The 19,123-nt window shown below is 38.7% G+C and overlaps 1 protein-coding gene across 2 annotated transcripts in view; it reads left to right on the top strand.

Moving 5' to 3' along the window:
• Positions 1-19,123, top strand: part of LOC106050396 (ATP-dependent RNA helicase DDX42) — an 89,415-nt gene that overhangs the window by 53,349 nt on the left and 16,943 nt on the right. For both annotated transcript variants that reach the window (XM_013205354.2, XM_013205353.2), the window contains exons 15-16: positions 3,713-3,793; positions 13,061-13,162. In XM_013205354.2, the coding sequence (XP_013060808.2) occupies positions 3,713-3,793; positions 13,061-13,162 (183 nt within the window). The remainder of the gene's footprint in view (positions 1-3,712; positions 3,794-13,060; positions 13,163-19,123) is intronic.

The following is a 19,123-nucleotide window of genomic DNA, read 5'->3' as shown; positions in this document are numbered from 1 at the left end:
TAGTTTGCTTTAGATTTTATATCGAAAAGAGAAGTTTTATCGTCAAAATCTTCTGTTTGGGCATTTCTACCTCAAAATGCTCTGTAGGGGGATCTTAGACTCAAAACCATCTGGAGGGGTTTTAAACTTTAAAAAAAATCCATCTGTAGAAGAAGGGTTTAAACTCAAAACCCCAGATTGGCTTGGCTACGCTAAAATAATTTTAGTGTGTAACTTGCTTTTTTTTTATATTGAAGATGTATTTTTAGCACCAAACCCCTCTGAATGGGGGTTTAAACTCAAAAGCCTTTCGGCAACGCTCGTAGCATTTTGAGTGCGTAATTTTGCTTTTTTTTCTTACACTGAAGATGTATTTTTATCCTCAAACCCCCCTGGCTGGGGGTTTAAACTCAAAACCCCTTTGACTACGCTCATAGATTTTAGAGTGAGTAATTTTCTTTTATTTATATTGAAGAGGTACTTTTTAGCTTCAAACTCCACTGGAGGGGAGTTTAAACTCAAAACCCCTTAGACTACACTCATAACATTTTTAGTGTATAATTTGCTTTGTTTTTATTATTTAAGAGGTATTTTTTACCTTCAAACCCCGCTGAAGTGGGATTTAAACTCAAAACTGAGTCAAAACCCATTTAGCTACGCTCATAACATTTTCAGTGCGTAATTAGCTTTTTTTTTTATATTAAAAAGGGGGTTTATCGTAAATTTTAAACGGGGTTTTAAAATCAAAATCTTCCTTAACTTTGCTCTTGGAATTAGGGGATTTTCGTTTGCATTTTTTTTGTTTTGTTTTATAGAAGAGGGGGAGTTAACTGCAAAAACGCAGGTAGGGGGTTTAAAACTCAAAACCCCTGGTAGGGGGTTTTTAACTCAAAAACCCTAGTAGGTGTTTTTAAACTCGAACCCCCCTGGTAGGGGGTTTTAAACTCAAAACCCCCTGGTAGGGGGTTTTAAACTCAAAACCCCTAGTAGAGGTTTTTAAACTTGAACCCCCCTGGTAGGGGGTTTTAAACTCAAAACCCCTTTGGTTGTGCTGGGGCAAGTGATGGTTTAGTATTAAAATCTCACCTAAAATAAACAAAATCAAAGCAAAAAATCAGTCACTAAATTCCGACTCCCCCCCCCCCCCCCCGATTTCATTTCGGGGGGGGGGGGGTTAAACCCCAAAAACCCCCCCCTGGCTACGCCCATGGTACATATACACATTTTGTTTTAGAATAACTGTGGTTCACATTTTTATGAAGATACTGACAGACATGCCCTTTTAGTCATTTTAGTTTTCTTAGTCAGTTATAAGACATGACTGACTAACAGGCTTTTGTGAGTAGATCATATTGAAAACCTAAATTGGGTGTAAAAATTCAACAGTTTTAAATTGCTAAAGAAAATCTTTTTCCTGCAAATATATGCACTAAAAAAACTTTATGTAAAATAAAATGTCATTTAAACTAATGTGCCACTTGAACAGACTTTCAAAATGATGCCTCAAAAAAGTTGGACAAATTTTAGAAGACAATCCCAACCCACACCACCATTACTTCTGGGTGACGTCTGTGGCAAAAACTTAACACTATAAGTTCTCATTTCTTCCATACTCTGTCAGACTGCATCAGCACTGCCATTTAATGAATCTTTTTGTTTGTTGTGCCTGTAATATAATCCTAAGAAATTATTAGGATCAATAAAGATTTTTTATCTTATTATAGTATAAAACATGATCTTCATATATCTAAGAAGATTATTTATTTAATTTTTCAGTAAATGTAAAGATTATGGTGACGAATATAAATATTACACATTGGCTACCAAATGTAAAGAGGTGTTATCAATGTGTAGAATGCTGGGTTTGTGTGTCCTGGAGCTACACTTAGCATGTAACAAACATTAATAGTAGACACTGACTTGAGTCCAATTTCAGCAGACAAATAACGTTTATTAAATGATGAGAATAATACTGCAACTTTAGGCATTCGGTTACAAATCACTGGTTAAATAAGAAATGGCATAATATCTGCATAGTAGTAATATAAATAGTAGTACAGTTACATCCGCATCTTAGCGGGCACAAAATATCATAAGTCCTCTAGAATAGATGTACATACAATTTCACTACTAAATCACATCCTGCATCATAGCAGGTAACAAAACATGTGTACAGCTCCAAATACAGCAAACTACTGCTACTAAAATGTGTGTACTGTCTCAAGTCCCAACAAGGTTACAAAAGACAGTTTGTGTGGAAACACAAACTCAAAATCGGCCCCCGAAGTGGTCCACCCAGGCAGAAAAAACATCCGAATGAAATTATATCAAAGACAAAATGAGAGATAAGAATGGAGAAAGAAGGTTAACAGATCTTGTGTAGTGCCCCAACAGTCCAGAAGATCAAAGGATAGGTGAAAGTGAATGTAAAGTTAGATGTGAACCTGGCCTAACTAGTTCCCCTTTCAGACCTTGTGGTCTTTAGGGCAGATGATATAAAGTTCATCTGTTTTTGTGGCCTACGGTTAACGAGGGTGTCATGTAGCCAGCACAACAACCAACCGCCTTTACTTTTCCTCAACTAATGTCAGGTACCCATTAGAGCTGAGTGGACTCAGAGGCGCCCAAAGATTCCAAAGTTAAAAATCCCAGTATTCACCAGGATTTGAACCTGGGACCACCGGTTCGGAAGCCAAGCGCTTTACCGCTCAGCCACCACGCCTCCCCTGGTCTAACTGATGTCTTATAATTGATCTAATTTTTTTGATAAGGCTCAATCTCTTATTCGAATCTTCAAAAAAAAAAAAAAAAAAAATATAATGCAATATATAATTTTTCAGGAAAATGAAACTTATAACATTACCATTCGTCTTAAATTAGGTCTAACTTACAAAGCATACTAATTAGCTTTTTCTCTTTAAAAAAATACTTGCATAACTGATTTTAAAAATTAGATTTTTCGCTTTCAGAAGAAAAAAAAAGTAGCTGTTGCATCAGAACATTGAATGGTCTAAAATATTGTGATGTCGGATTTTCAATATCTTTTCTAGTTTACGAGATCTAAATGGGACAGACGGACAGACATTTGGCACAAAACTAATAGTGTCTTTTCCCCTTTCGGGGGCCGCTAAAAATGACTGCTACTAACTTAAAAGTATATTTAGTCATTCTCACTTCCTCTTTCTATTCAGAGGTTTCTCAAGCTCTTCTTGACCCAAGGTGAACAAATAACACTCAATCTCAAACGAAACTGTGACAGTTAATTGTTCATGTAATGATTCTATCTTGGGTCTTTAAGTGGTTACCCCCCAATTTTTGTTTTGATGGTTAATGACTCTACAGATGCACTCTAGAGGTCCTCAAGCCTTATTTGACACATTGGGTTGCAATCTCTCACCTTAGATATATATGATCTTTATCGGTATTGTAGAAAGAACTAAATTGATTTGATTGAAACTGAAAGTTTGTTTTATAGTCTTGAACAATTAAATGGCCATCAAAGTCACTGACTGACTCATGCACATAATAATAAAGTCGATTTCCTAAATCAATGGCCCCGAGTTTTGACTGACTTATTATGCACATATAAAAAAGGTTAGCTTTGCTGTTTTGAACTTTTTGTTATTTTTATTTCTAGTAAGTGAAGGATTTTGTTACACTATTTTAATTAAAAAAATTTTTTCTTTAGCATTGTTATTGAGCTATTTATTTTTCTTTTCTTTTGATGCTTTAGAAGGGAGTGTTCTCATATTCGTTACGAGGAAAACCAATTCTGAAGAGTTAGCAGCAAATTTAAAGGCCAAAGATTTTGAGTGTAAGTATTTTCATTAAAAGAAAAGAAAAAATCAAGAATATAAAACTATAATTATTTTAACTTTGATGAGACCAGTTTTAGAATGTGCATCCTCTATTTGGGAGTTTTCAACTCATGAAAACATTAAGATGCAAAGTAAAGTCTTGAGATTTATAACAAATGAATATTTACTTTTGACCTAGAGACAATTCAGGACAGAAGACTAAAAAGTAAAGTAGCATTAATGCATAAAACATTGAATAAAAAACAAAACCAAATAAAATAAAATGACATAAAGGTACATTACTTATTCCATGTGCTAGAACAGCTACTTTTTTCTTAGTGTTATGGTATTAAAGTATGAAACAGATTGCCTGAATCAGCCAGGAAAATTAATGACTCAGTAGTACATAAGACTAATTGACATGAAGGGCTAGATTTACACTGATATGCATTAGCTTAATTATCTTCTATCTTATCATCTTTTTGGAAGGAAGATCCATAAAATAATATTTTTTTAACTTTAAACCTCTAATATGTAACCTTAAAGAATATGTTATTGATTATTTTCAAATATAAGGATACATTTCATCTGTTATTACTTTTGTTTCAAATACTTATTGAATAGGTACATTGTTTGTTATGAAGTGTAATAGAGTCATTCCTAATAGACAGTGAGGTTAGTCAAAATAAAATTGACAAATACTGATAAAAGTCCCTTAATGCCTGTCTTGGCACTACACTTTTTAAGACCCAAAATTTCTAATTGATTAAATAAAAGACTCAATAGAAAATTAACTTGGATTTTATATTACATTTTGATTTCATTACTTTCCAAATGCTCAGCTAATGCATTTCAACAACAATAGCTTTTTTTCAAATATTTTTTTAAAATCAACCCATTGAAAATACTTTCTATTAGAGAATTATGTTGCCTTCCTTTTTCTATGAAATATTGCATTCCATTAAAATGTGTAAAATCTAAATGCTCAAAACCAGAATTTTTATTTCAATATAAATAATGCATTATTAATTAATTAATTTAATTATTTGCTTTAGAGAGTTACAAACTTATAAAAAAAGGATTCTCCAGAATCACTGGGAGAGGGATCACAGTGTGCTTGTTTATTAGAATAGGCCTACTCTTTAGATTTGTAACATTTCTAACCTAAGAAAAAGCAATATAGTATTAGTTATTGGGTAGAAATATTGCATACTTTTTTTTTTGTGAAGACATTTTAACTACCGGTACCCTACTTATTTCTTGCTGTCATGGTACCACACGCAAAGCCAAAATTTAGTACCTGTTCAAACTTTAATTAGATTTGTTTTTTAAGTTCTATTTTATGTTTGTTTATTGATTTTTTTTTTCAACTGCCTTAAGCCAACTGTTTTGCTCTTATTATTGTACTAAAGTCTAAATGTGATACCAAATTAATTTTCAAACTATTATTATGTTCTTTTGTCAGATATTGGCCAAATTTTACAAGTGTCTCTATTATTAGGAAAGATATCTACATTTGAAATTCCACATTTTAAATCTCTTAAAACTTTTAAGATATTCTAAAATGTATTGTACAACCAAAATTTAACATAAAAATAATAAACCATTTTTAAAGCAATTTACTATTACCGGTGCTTTTTTTGTAAAAAAAAATAGGTACCGGTACTCAGTGATGGATTGCCTAACCTTTAACTACCAGTTCGCACCTCGATGCAAGCTAAATCCCAACTGAAAGATACTAAATGTCTAAAACAATTTTATTTCATAATTAACCAACTTAAATTGTTTTATTGTTACTTTAGTAGTTTACCATATACATTTGTTATGATTTGTAAAATTTAACTAACAACTTATTCAAATTATTCTTGATTTTCTTTTTAAAAAATTTTATAAAGTTCTCTTGTGTTCTGTAGGAAAGAACCCTGTTAAAAATGAAAATGAAATATAAATGTTAAATAAATTATTCTTAATAAATTCCAAAGTTTAATCAAGTTATCATCTGACGTATACTCCCAACTGCGTTCTTTGCTGTTGGTATCTGTGGTTGAATGTCTGCCTCTAAGCAACCATGAATCAACATATCTGTGGTTGAATGTCTGCCTCTAAGCAACCATGAATCAACATATCTGTGGTTGAATGTCTGCCTCTAAGCAACCATGAATCAACATATCTGTGTCTGAATGTCTGCCTCTAAGCAACCATGAATCAATGTATCTTGTAGGGTCAAAACGTACGAGTGGTGGTCCAACTAATCTGATAAATAACAGTAAAGATACAGTTGTTGTCATCACTGAGCTTTTTGTCGGGGTGATACGATTCATTTGCGAAAATCCTCTTTCGGCTTCACTTGAAGAAATAGGGATTGTACTGAGAGCTATTTGCAAACAAAGTAGTTTATCCGGAAAATTTTTTTGATTAGATATTCATGAAATCCGTGAATCATTATTCTTTTGTTTAATTGCAATCTTGTTGACAAGTTTCTAATTTCTGTTTTGCCCAATGTTAAGTAAGTACCAATGTTGTCCGGCCATTGCTTTGTATCGATCACTCGAGCCCAATCTGCCAACTCAGCATCTTCACTAGAAAGCAAGTTTTGTTCAATTGTTTCTTGTAGTTTTTTGCTTACGTCAATTGGTGGATCACTGGTACAGTTTTTGGTGAGAAGTGAAACTCCTTTGAAAAGGTTACTATCTACAGCAGTGACTACAATTTTATCATAAGGGCTTGGAATATTTTGCATTTCTTCTAAAAATCTGTATAACAGCCTTGATTTTTTTATCTTCTCTGTAGATGTCTATGTTGCACTCTTGTAAATCCAAACTTCACTCTGACCATTCTTGGAGCGCATCGTACATCAATCCGAGATCTAGTAAAAATTCAGTAGAAGTCATCTTTCGCTGAAAAACCTTCATAGATGCATTGATCTTTTTTGTCTCTGGTTGAGTCAGGTTTTGCTTCTTTCAAATGTTATCCAAAAACAATCTTCCCAAACTGCTAAAACAAACAGAAGCTGGATGCCACCCAGCGCATGCTTAACATTCTTGTAACAACTCAGCATCTAACAAACGAGCACAGATTTGGAATTCTCTGCAATGTTTGGGTGAAGAATGATCAACTCCATACAGTTTATCAATGAATGCCTTCAATTTGTTGATCCCTGAAACTTGTTTTACAACATCACCAACGAGATTTTCGTGTCTTAAGTCTTAATTATTACAATCAAATTTTGAAATTTTAAAGGCATCACTTCTTAAAAACAAGCATGACCGTAAATGTGTGTGCGGAAAATTAAATTTTAATTCTTATTGTGCGCAATTTTTTTAAAAATTCAATTTTAACAAATTAATAATATAATAAATTAATAATAAACATTAAAATACAAGAAAAGTATAATTTTTGTTACCGACATTGAAAAAGGACCTCACAAATAAAGCACTGACTATTGCTAGTAAAAAAACAGGGGGAGTAGGATGTGAATATTTTGTATATTATATCAACTCACTCTTTCTTGTACTATTTTTGTATATGTTATTTCTCCCACACCCATGGTTAGTTATTGGTGATTATTTAGTTTGATATAAAATAAGGGAAATAGAGATATGGCTGAATATGTGGAGTTGTTTCCATTTTCCCATTGTACAACGTATTCAATGTCAATGACAATACATGAATCAATTAGTTAATTAATTGGTGGTAATTATTTTTTGTTATATATAGAAAAAAGTAGCTTATTCCTGCAGTATTGAGATATTTGGCAGTGTCACAGATTCCTTATTATATTTATAATAATAACTCGATAGCATCTACCTTAGGTCTCGATACGTCTAGGTGTCCTTGGTTCAGTTCTAGTTAACGAAATTAAACAATGAAACCACTAGATCAAACACATAAACTTTAATCAGCTTTACTGTATATCACACACGCTGGTCTCTCTCTGATCAACCTCTGACAACAAAACACACTTCTGGTCATTCGCGCAGATTGTAAAAATAGATTATACATACATACACACATTCATCCGTGACAGGCAGTGATGTTGCAGTTCTTTCCATTAGTTAAGCTTTGTTTTTTTGTTTTTAAAGATATTTTTCTTTTTTTTTTTTTTGTATAACATTTACAAGTTACAAGTCCAGCAACTCTACCTGAGATGAACTCCTATTGAAAAATAAGAGCAGGAAGGACTCAATCCTCCCGTAGTGCTCTGGCAAGAAACTGGGCCGTTCGGCGTAATGCCTCATAGCTACCATACAAGTCGAGTGACTGCTCAGGCACGTCCCCCCTTAGCTCTCAGAGCTGGGGACACTCGTACACGATATGCGACACTGTTTCAACGCTCTCTTCACAAGGACGGCATCGGGAGTCGGCAAGAAACTGGGCCGTTCGGCGTAATGCCTCATAGCTACCATACAGGTCGAGTGACTGCTCAGGCACGTCCCCCCTTAGTTCTCGGAGCTGGGGACACTCGTACACGATATGCGACACTGTTTCAACGCTCTCTTCACAAGGACGGCATCGGGAGTCGGCAAGAAACTGGGCCGTTCGGCGTAATGCCTCATAGCTACCATACAAGTCGAGTGACTGCTCAGGCACGTCCCCCCTTAGCTCTCGGAGCTGGGGACACTCGTACAAGATATGCGACACTGTTTCAACGCTCTCTTCACAAGGACGGCATCGGGAGTCGGCAAGAAACTGGGCCGTTCGGCGTAATGCCTCATAGCTACCATACAAGTCGAGTGACTGCTCAGGCACGTCCCCCCTTAGCTCTCAGAGCTGATGACACTCGTACAAGATATGCGACACTGTTTCAACGCTCTCTTCACAAGGACGGCATCGGGAGTCGTAGTTTGGGCCGAACCGGGCAAAGTATTCCCCAACAGGACAATGTTCCGTCCTACACTGTGCAATGATTGCTTGTTCTGACCTCCTTAACCGCCACCACGGATCGCGACCTGGGTGACGCATACGCTGCCAGAAACTAGGTGCTCTGTCAGATTCCTCCAAGGACTTTAACCACTTCTCATGAATGAGTGTTTGAATTTCTGCCGTTGCTTGTAAAAACGTGATTGATGCTTCGAGGTGTGTGGCTGCCATAGCTCCCTCTCGTGCAAGGGTGTCTGCCGTTTCATTGCTTTTCACGCCTCAATGTGAGGGCGCCCAATGCATAAAAACGACAGCTCCAATGGCTCGGCGGATGTTATCTGTGGCGCCGATTGCCTCTTCTATTTTGGGCGACCCTCCCTCGCCCCCACCCATAGCTAGGGTGCCTGTACTCGATCGAGTGATTCGAGGGCTGTTTTACTAGTCTATACTTGAACTGTAAAGCTGTATTCTATTTGCGATCTAACTGCCCCCAAGTACAGTGTGCGTAGCATGTCAGCTTTAGCACCCCACTTTGTGCTGGCCAGCTTTCTGAGTAGCGCTAACTTCTCCGAGGCTTTTCTTTCAGTTTCCTGGATGTGCTGGAGCATTGACAGTTTTCTATTCAGGGTCACCCCTAGATATTTTGGCGTATTTTCACGTTGGAGTCGCGTGGAAGCTCGAATGGAACCTTAAGAATGCGGATCCCCAGGCTGAACAAGGACCAGGTCGTTTTGGCAACGTTTATTTGAATCTGCCATTTTTCGCAATACGAGGAGATGGTTTGGAGGTCTGCTTGTAATGCTGCCTGCATTTGGTCGGCTTTCTTCCCGGTTGACAAAGGACAATGTCATCCTCATATTTGTAGTTTCTTTGACCGCAGTGAGCTGGGCAAATCATTGAGGTAGGCCATGAAAAGTGTGCAGGAGAGGGCAGAACACTGAGGCAGGACATTTTGTTGTTTTGGTTTGCTAAGGGAGTGCTGGTATTTTGTACGTGTGCTCCTCCCAGACAGAAAGGATCGTATCCAATTGTATATCTTGCCCAGCACACTCATGGATCTAAGTTTAAGATAGAGACCTTGCTTTCTCACGCGGTCATAAGCCTGTTTTAGGTCTATAAATACTGCATATGTGCTTTCGGACCTCTGGAACCCATCGGCCACCTCCTGTGCGAATATTGTGACCTGGTCGATCGGGCTCAAGCCTGCCTTAAAGCCGGCCTGCCCTGGCGCCAGGATACCGGCACTCTTAAGGGTTCGAACTAGCCGCTCGTTAACCATGCGTTCGGCTATTTTATCAAGCGTTGAGGTTAGTGAAATGGGTCTGTAGGACTCCACGTTAGTCGGGTCTTTGCTCTTCTTGAGGATTGGTACAATGATAGCACGTTTCCAGGCCCCGGGCAGTCTGGACTCTGCCCAGGTTTGATTCATAAACTCTAGGAGTTTACCTCTTACAATGCACCCGAGGTGTTTCTCAGGGGTTACCTTGTCTGGCCCGGAGCGTTTCGGTTTTTGCACTTGCCAATCGCTCTGTCCTGCTCAGCACGACAGAAGGGCGCGTTGCACGTTGCTTCGCTGTCAGGCTCATTTGGCTCCCTCTCGAGCCTTTTACGTTCTTTATTGAGGGCTTTGGACATGGCTGTCTTCTTTTTCGACTTGCTAATTTTAGCGAAATTAGCGAAGTGTCGATTTAGCAAGTTGGCCATTTTGGTTACCGTTGAGGCCGACGCTCCGGGTGTGGATAGAGGGGCAGCCGTTTGCGCTCTGTCTTTGGTCTCAAGGTTTCGTAGAAGACGCCAGACTTTCGAGGAGTCCCGAAGATCCATCCCGGCACAGGCAGCGTTCCAATGGTCCGACCAGACGCGTCGGGCCAGTTCACTCGCGGCTCTACAGAACCTATTGTATTCCCGCCGAAATTCGGGAGTACCCTTTCTTTCAGCGAGACTACGGGCTCGCTTGCGTCTCAAGACCAGCTTGTTCAAATTCTGAGACCACACGCACTTCTGCCTGACACCAGGATAAGTAAGCAGGACAAACCTCCTAGCTGCACCCAACATTGCCGCTGTTATTTCGCTGTAAGTAGTGTCAGCGTCTTTCTCCTCCAGCGTTCATTAGGGCAGTGTCGACTGCTGCCTCGTATGCTGGCCAGTTCACTTTGGTGTAACTCCACTTTCGTGGAACTTTTGGGGCTACACCCCTTACCTCTGAGAGGGCAATTGTGATTAATAAGGGCCTATGATCGCTCCCTTTGTCGTCCAGGACCTGAAATTGAGTATTGGATTCTAAATTTGCAGTTATAAGAGTAAGGTCAGGTCTGGATTGGCTGCCGTTACCAGTATGGTATAATGTTTGGGGGGGGGGGTATGTTTATTTTGTAAGCAAAAGAGATTTGAGCTATTGAGCAGTTCATGTATTTTGTGTCATGACGAGTCAGTTACGTCATAGCCCCACTATGGAGACTTTGCGTTGAAATCGCCTGCGATGACATTTTGAGAATTGATATTTTGTGCTGTCAATTTCTAGGCTGATTTCATGCTTAGGGGGGTTATACAGATTAGTTACCGTAAATTTTCGCCCTTGTTTGTGCATCTCGAGGGTGATAGCGTCGGTACGCCGTGCACTCGTGGACTTGTTTGGTAACCAAGTTGTTGCGAACGTAGGTTAACAGTCCTCGGCAGTCTGTGCACTTGCACGTATAGCCGGTTATACTGGCATTTCGCTTGCCAGTGAGGGTCTCTTGTAGTAGTACTACGTCAGTTGACCTATCGTGGAGGAATTTAGAGAGCTCTAACAGATGTTTAGTTGTAGAATCAAGAGGGACCTGTGTTAATAGTCCCTTGGGTGGGTTGGATCCCACTAGTATCTAATTGGTTATTTTGAGAGCCGGGGGCTCTCGTCACTATATAGCTTCAAGTCAGTTCGGCCTGGCGCGTATCATTATCGACAGGAGGTTGTGGCTGACGTCCAGCAACCTGATTAGTATCGGACCTCTGAAGGAGGCAGGCCTACGAATGCAGTGTAGGTTGAGAAGAGGACTTTGGTGGAGGAATTTTAGCCCATTTGTCGCGACCTGACAAATTCCCCTCATCGAGGTAGCGGGGCAACCAGTAGTGGACTTTTCGTGCCCAGGCCTGTCGCCCACTACCGCGCGGAGTCTGTTCGGGTCTGCTCATGCCCGCTTTTTTTCGTGTCTGTACTTGTCATTGATATTTGGTTAAGGCCGTTGGCGGCCTTAATTACTGCTCCTATGCAGCAGTGTGCATGGCCTATACTTATGTCACCATGGAGGGCAAGGAAGAACCTGCCTCAGCAATCACCACCACAGTTTGGCAAAATAGTTTCCTGCAGGGCAAAAGTGGTGTGGTACACGTTTCTTGATATTCCCAGTATTGGAATTACCATTTATTGCGGCGTATTTCTCCACTAGCGCACCAGGGAACGGGCTAGTTAGAGCCTAGCTCGTGGACGCCAACCAGACCGCCCGACTCAGCCCGCTATGGCCGCGCCAGTCAGTCCAGTCTTTGTCCAAAGAGAGACCCGCGAATCCAACGGGACCCAGGAGATCTCGGCCAACCCTCGAGTTGGTGTCCAGCACTATCCGCTTTTGGGAGATCCCGTTAGGTCTCTTACTCACTGTTGCCTCCCGGGGGGTGGGGGCTGGACATAACCCCTTTGAATGCACTTTTACATTTGCTGACTGCTCATTCATCAGTAGCAAGCAACCAGTACCCTTTGCCACCTCTCTAAAGAGCGGGGTGTTCACCCAGCGACCACGATGAGGTGGTACTGGAACGCCGAGAGCAACTTTACCAGCCATTGACAGTTGTTTCTCAGTACACTGTGTAGATTTGTCTTCCTTGAGAGAGCAGTTTCATTACTTTCTTTCATTACTATTTCCCAAACACCTCTTGCAAATATTTGGAGACATGGTTTAACTATTTCTTCAGAGAAAGGCTTCCGTTTTAGAGCCAAGGCAAAGGCCATTTTGTAGGATGCTTCAAGCAATGCCAACATTTCATAACTTCTCTTAACAAAGAGATTTCACTTCTTTTTACAAAACTTGTATCAAGTCACTCATTCTGTCTGGTAAATTTTGTACACATTATTTCTCCAACTTCCCATTCTTACATTAAGTTGAAATTTTGCACAATTATTCATTGCCCCAAACAAAACATGCATGAATCATTTTAAAAAATTGACCAACTAATTTTATCAATTTATACTCAAGATTTCCAGTAATAATCTATATATTTATAGTCTATAAACAAAATAATTTATGCTTAAAATCAATGTTTTAAATAATTATTAAAGTCAATAATAGATCTTTTTTTATGGAAAGGAAAAGCAGTGAAAGCCACTTCCAACTATGAAGTTTATTATTAAGATTAAACAACAGGACTTTAAAAATTGAATGTATTTTCTTAAGTGGGTCTTCTGCATGGTGACATTAGTCAAGCTGAAAGAAATGAAATCATCAGCGCTTTCAAGAAAAGAGAATTCTCAATATTAGTTGCTACAGATGTTGCTGGTAAGAATTTTTCCATGTATTGAAATTGAAATTTCTTTTGAAGTATTTTGTGGCCAAATTGATAAGTCTTATTTGGCAAGTAATATTCATTAAGTAGAATGGAAGGAGTATTTCCATTCTAGCAATCAAAATTGTTATGACCAATCTTGATGATACTTGGCATGAACATTCCTTAGATAACAGTGGAGAACATAAAAAGTTCCCATTTCAGACCTTGCGATCTATAGGGCAGATGATGTTAAGGTCATATGTTTCTTTGGCCAAGGGTTAACGAGCAGAGAGCATAGTATATGCAAATGTCCTTACCACAACTAAAGGACCCTAAAATAAATAAAAAATGCCTAAATTCTATAGAAGAAAGAGAATTTACGACAATTAGTTCAATAAGCCATCTTGACCAAGATAAAAACAAATGCCTGTATCTTAGGTCACATAGCACAGTGATACAAATCAAGTTAACATGTAAGCTCACAAACAAAAAAATATCCAAAGCCTATTACTGAACATGTTTACCATTTACTTAACTAACTTTTTAAAATAAAATTCACCCTGAAATGTGTTTTTTTTTTAAATTTACATTTTAGAACTACACATTCGCTTTTATTTGAAGTTTTTATTTAATTAGAATTTTTTTATTTGGGATTTTGTTAGGTCTATATAATTTTTTAAAAAGTTCATTTACTTTAATCTTATTATCTAAGAATTACTATTTTTAGACATCTACAGTCTAAAACTAATTTTGTTTCACTGTGTATGTGTGCACATGAACGAGAAGATTTATGTCATAGAGCTATCTTGTCCTAGATTAATAAGTAGACTGTTGCATCTTTTCATTTCATAAGATTAGATCTATTCCTTCTTATCTTTTGAAAGATAACTTTCCAGTTTTAGACGTGAACACATAAAATATATTTGAGAATTAGATTCTATATAAAATCATTCTACATTCTGGTCTTTACATTCAGTTCAACACTTTTTATTGCAGGTTTTTATCTCTTTTATTGAACCTCCATATCTTGCTAGGTTTGACCCTAGGAATTTAAAGGACTCAACTTCTTCTAATTTCACAAACTAGTATTTTGCTTTTTTTTCTGCATGATTTTCCATTCCAACTGCTTGAGATGCTGCATCCAGTTTTGAAATAAGATCTTGTACCTGTTCTTCATTTTTTCCAATCAGGATCTATATCATCTGCAAACTTGAGATTAGAAATAGGCCGCCCATTTATAGTCAAGCTCAGATTAGATCCTTCTAGAGTTTTCATCATGTCATCAGTATACAAGTTCAATAAAAGAGCTGAAGAGAGAAGGCATCCTTGCCATCCTCCTATGGAGGTCCTAAAACTTTCTCCAATTTGGTTCTCAGATGTACTGAGCTATTCGCATTTTGGTATAGGGCTTTACATACATCAATAATGTTTTGTTTTTTTTCAAAGTTAAACTACCTCATCACTTGCCATCATGCCAAAGCTTTTTTTTTTTTTTTTTTTTGAAGTCTATGAAGTTGTTTACCACTATGTTTTGGTCTTGAAGGCAATCTTCATTTAACCTGCTGTAAAGCCTGAAGCCTGACTTTTCTTTAGAAAGGATCTCCTCTGCTTTTCTCTTGAGTCTGTTGAGAATTATTCTTAGCATTATCTTGCTTGGATGATCAAAAATGGTTCTATAGTTTTGACATTGTCTCAAGTTTCCTTTCTTGGGCAGTGGGTTAATTAAAGATTGAGTTCATTCTTTTGGCCTTGTTTTTTCGTCCCATATTTTCTGGCAGATTGTACTAAAATATTAAATTATGTGTGAGATGGCGTATATTAAACGTTCTGACTTGCAACCTTTAAGTGATCTTCTTGCTTCATTGCTTCCTCTAATTCTGACTCTAGTATTGGAGTTTCGCCAAGGTATCTGTTGTCCCAAAGTGTTTTGTTGATTAGACTATAGTTGGGATAAAGAATACATCTACTAAATATTTTAGATGAAGCCATGTTAATTAATTTAATTATTAAAACATAATATACAATATATTCATTAATTAGGACTGTATTTAAATAGAACATAAACATATGTTCCACCATTCCCTAAATTTGGTAGTAAAAGCAAATGAATAATTACTGTTTCTTATCTAAGATCAAGTATTTCATTACTCAAACATGATAAAGCTATGCTGCGGATTTGATTTGATTTAGAAACAATTTGAAAATGTTTTTACTATGTATTATAGTAACTAACATAGGTAGTATATATGTTATATATATATATATATATATATATATATATATATATATATATATGGGGTATCTAGTGGACAGGCAGTCGTACCCTCTTTTTGAGGGTAGCTTGGCTCACTCTTGGTCCCCACTCGGTACCCAACTCTCACCTGAGGCTCCCAGAAGCTGTAGCACGTGCAGCGGCCACACTCCGGAAACGGCTTTGACTGGCTGACTAAACTAGGTAGAGGGTATCTGACGTGTCCATGGCACTCAGTACATTGAGGTTCTGTCAAACCTAGCATGTGAAGTCTGGACTTGGCTGCCAGAAAGGCAAATACCAGCACAGTGCTGTGGAGCACTCTAGAGCAGGACAAGACACACAGAAAGTCTCTGGTCATCCACTGCACCCAAACTCGTCCCAAGACGTCTTGACCAAATCTTGATTCCGGAAAATGATGGGCTTTAGGGCGAGAGAGTGAGGTCGACGTGTTGCGCGAATCCTCCTCACTTAAATCCAAATTCCAGCGCAAGTCACTAGTCATCCCCCCTTCCCCAAATACAACCAAACCAAGGTCCTGTGGCGACAGGTAAGCAGTGAAGCGGTAGGTGTGGGCACATTGGAAGCCGTATGCAGATAAAGGTGAACTCACTCTGCGAAAAAGGATCTGGATATACTTTCTTCAGGAGCAGTAGAAGCACTGAAGTACGACGTGAATCTGTAGTCGGCTTTGCAATAAAAACCTCAATAGTATCTAAACTAGTCGGGTCTCCCAAAGGAATTAGTGACAGGCTCATGACCCTAAAGCTGCCTTTACAAAACGGAAAGAAACACATTTTCATCGTTAGCTGCTACGCACCCACCATGACCAACCCAGATGATGTCATAGCAAAGTTCTACGAAGAACTAAACTCCACCATTGCCATACTTGATATTCCAAAAACAGATAAGCTACTCATTCTCGGTGACTTCAACGCAAGTGTCAGCTTTGACCATCACATCTGGAAAGGAGTCTTAGGCAAATTCGGGATAGGTCAGTGCATTATTACTACTCCAGACCTGCGCTGAACACAAGCTGCTTATATCAAACACAATATTCAGTCTCCCAATGAGAAAGCGAACTTCCTGGATGCATCCCCGCTCAAGACACTGGCACCTCATAGACTACGTCATCACCAGACAATCAGACCATCAGGACATACATATCACCAAATCTTGCTGTGGTGCAGAATGTGGAACAGACCACCGCCTCATCATCACAAAACTAAACATTCGTATTCAACCAAAGAGACGTCCGCAAAAATCTAAACCCCTAAAAAGGCTAAACACGGCCAGACTAGCAGATGACAAAATTGAAAAGTTGCTTACAGATGCGATTGATAACTGCCTCAACTCCACACCTCTAACTGAATCAAATGCTTCAAAGAAGTTATCCATAGCACAGCATTAAGCATACTCGGACCTATGGAGAGAAAGCATCAGGATTGGTTTGATGAAAACAGTACCTGTACTGAGATCAGAAAACTATTAGATGAAAAGCACAAGCTCCATAAATTGTATCTGAACAACCCAAACTCCCAGTCCACTAAAGATGCATTCACAAACATCCGCAAAAAATGTGCAAAAACAGTTACACCAAATGCAAGATACCTGGCTAAGCAAAAAAGTGGAAACAATACAGGAATTTGCTGACAAGAACAACATAAGAACTTCTTCCATGCCATAAACGAAATTTATGGACCCACAAAGACAGGATCATTCCCTCTACTAAATGCTGATGGGACAATCCTATTGACAGATAAGGAAGAAATCCTAAAATGCTGGGCCGAGCACTTTGAAAAGGTTTTCAATACACCTTCCATTATAAATGAAGCAGCCAGACAGGCTACAGCAAGTACCAATGAAAAACGGATGATCCCTTTATGCTAAAAGAAACTGATCTTGCCATTCAACAGCTCGCAAGCAGAAAAGCCCCAGGAGCTGACTCCATTCCCGCAGAGATCTACAAAAAAGGAGGAATAGCCCTGATTGAAAGACTAAACGAGCTGTTCTTTAATTATGTGGGAACAAGAGTCAATACTACAAGACTTTAAAGATGCCACAATTGTCCATCTATAAAAGTGAAAAGGAAACCGCCAAATCTGCAACAACCATAGAGGAATATCTCTTCTCTCTATTGCTGGGAAAATCCTAGCACGCATTCTACTAAATCGGCTCATCCAACACATAGAACATGGTCTACTACCAGAAAGCCAGTGCGGCTTCAGAAAAGAGCGTGGAACCATTGACATGATCTTTACAACAAGGCAGCTCCAAGAAAAATGCCAAGAACAAAATGCTGAACTCTTCTCTATATATGTCGACCTAACAAAGGCATTCGACACTGTTAGCAGAGAAGGACTCTGGAAAATTATGTCAAAGTATGGTTGTCCACAAAAATTCATAACCATGGTGAGACTATTTCATGATTGCATGAAGGCTCCTGTCCAGGAAAGTGGAGAACCATCAGAGCCCTTCGAAGTATTAAACGATTAAAAAAAAAAGGCTGTGTGGGTTCAGTATCATGTTCTCTGCTATGCTGACAGATACATTCAGAAATATAGAAAACAGCGGGATAAATATAACATACAGATTTGAGGTGGCCTATTCAACCCGAGGTGGCTCATAGCAAAGTCAAAAATAAAATCAGCAGTAATCAGGGATTTGCTATTTGCTGATGACTGTGACCTAAATGCCTGCTCTAAAAATGATCTGCAGAGCATCATCAGGGCTTCTCAAGAGCATGCTCAGACTTTGGCCTTACCATCAACACAAAAAAGACTGAAGCCTTATATTTGCCTGCTCCAGGGAAAGCTTACTCGGATCCAAGCATCAAGATAAATGGGCATGATATAAACGCAGTGGACAGATTCTCATAATTTGGCAACACACTCTCCAGAAACGGATAGATCGATAATGAAATCGACCTGCGTATTGCCAAGGCCAGACTGTCTAAAAACGTCTGGAACAGACGAGGTATCTATCGAGCTGTCATCCTCCCTACATTGCTCTATGCCTCAGAAACATGGACAGTGGAAAGAAAACATGCAAAGAAACTGAACCACTTGTCTAAGAAAAATACTGAATGTCAAATGGCAAGACAAAATACCAGATATTGAAGTCCTTCGAAGAGCGGGTCTGCAAAGCATCCACACAATCCTGATGCAGTCCCAGCTGCGATGAGCAGAATGGAAGACTGCCGCATCCCTAGACGACTCTTGTATGGCCAACTTAGTGAAGGAAAGCGCTCGCAAGGTGGTCAAAGAAAGCGCTTCAGGAACACCCTCAAAGCTTTTCTGAAGGCATTCAGCATAGACCCAGCCACCTGGGAGACAGAGGCACATGACAGAGCATCATGGTGTCGCACTGTGAAAACTGGCGCACAGGTTGCTGAGGAAAAGAGAACAAGCAGAAGCAAAATGACAGAAGAAAAGCAAGGCCACTGACACTAGCTCCAGCTGGAATAACCTGCCCAGTGTGCAGCTGAACATTCTGGTCTCACATAGGTCTCACCAGCCATATGAGAAGGCATAAAACCCCAGTGCAAAGCCCTAAGCCCCCTGGATGACAAAGTGGTCATCATCGAACCACAATGGACGAACTATACATATATACATATATTTTATATATCTTATCTGTCTATCAATGTTATATATAACAATAACTTTTTTTAAGGTAGCTTTTTTATTTTATTTTTATAAATATCTTCCCAAAATTTGAT

Source organism: Biomphalaria glabrata, chromosome 1 (genome assembly GCF_947242115.1).
Source record: "Biomphalaria glabrata chromosome 1, xgBioGlab47.1, whole genome shotgun sequence".
Classification (NCBI taxonomy): domain Eukaryota; kingdom Metazoa; phylum Mollusca; class Gastropoda; family Planorbidae; genus Biomphalaria; species Biomphalaria glabrata.
The sequence above is the reverse complement of the archived record's forward strand: the minus strand, read 5'-3'. Positions and strand labels throughout refer to the sequence as shown.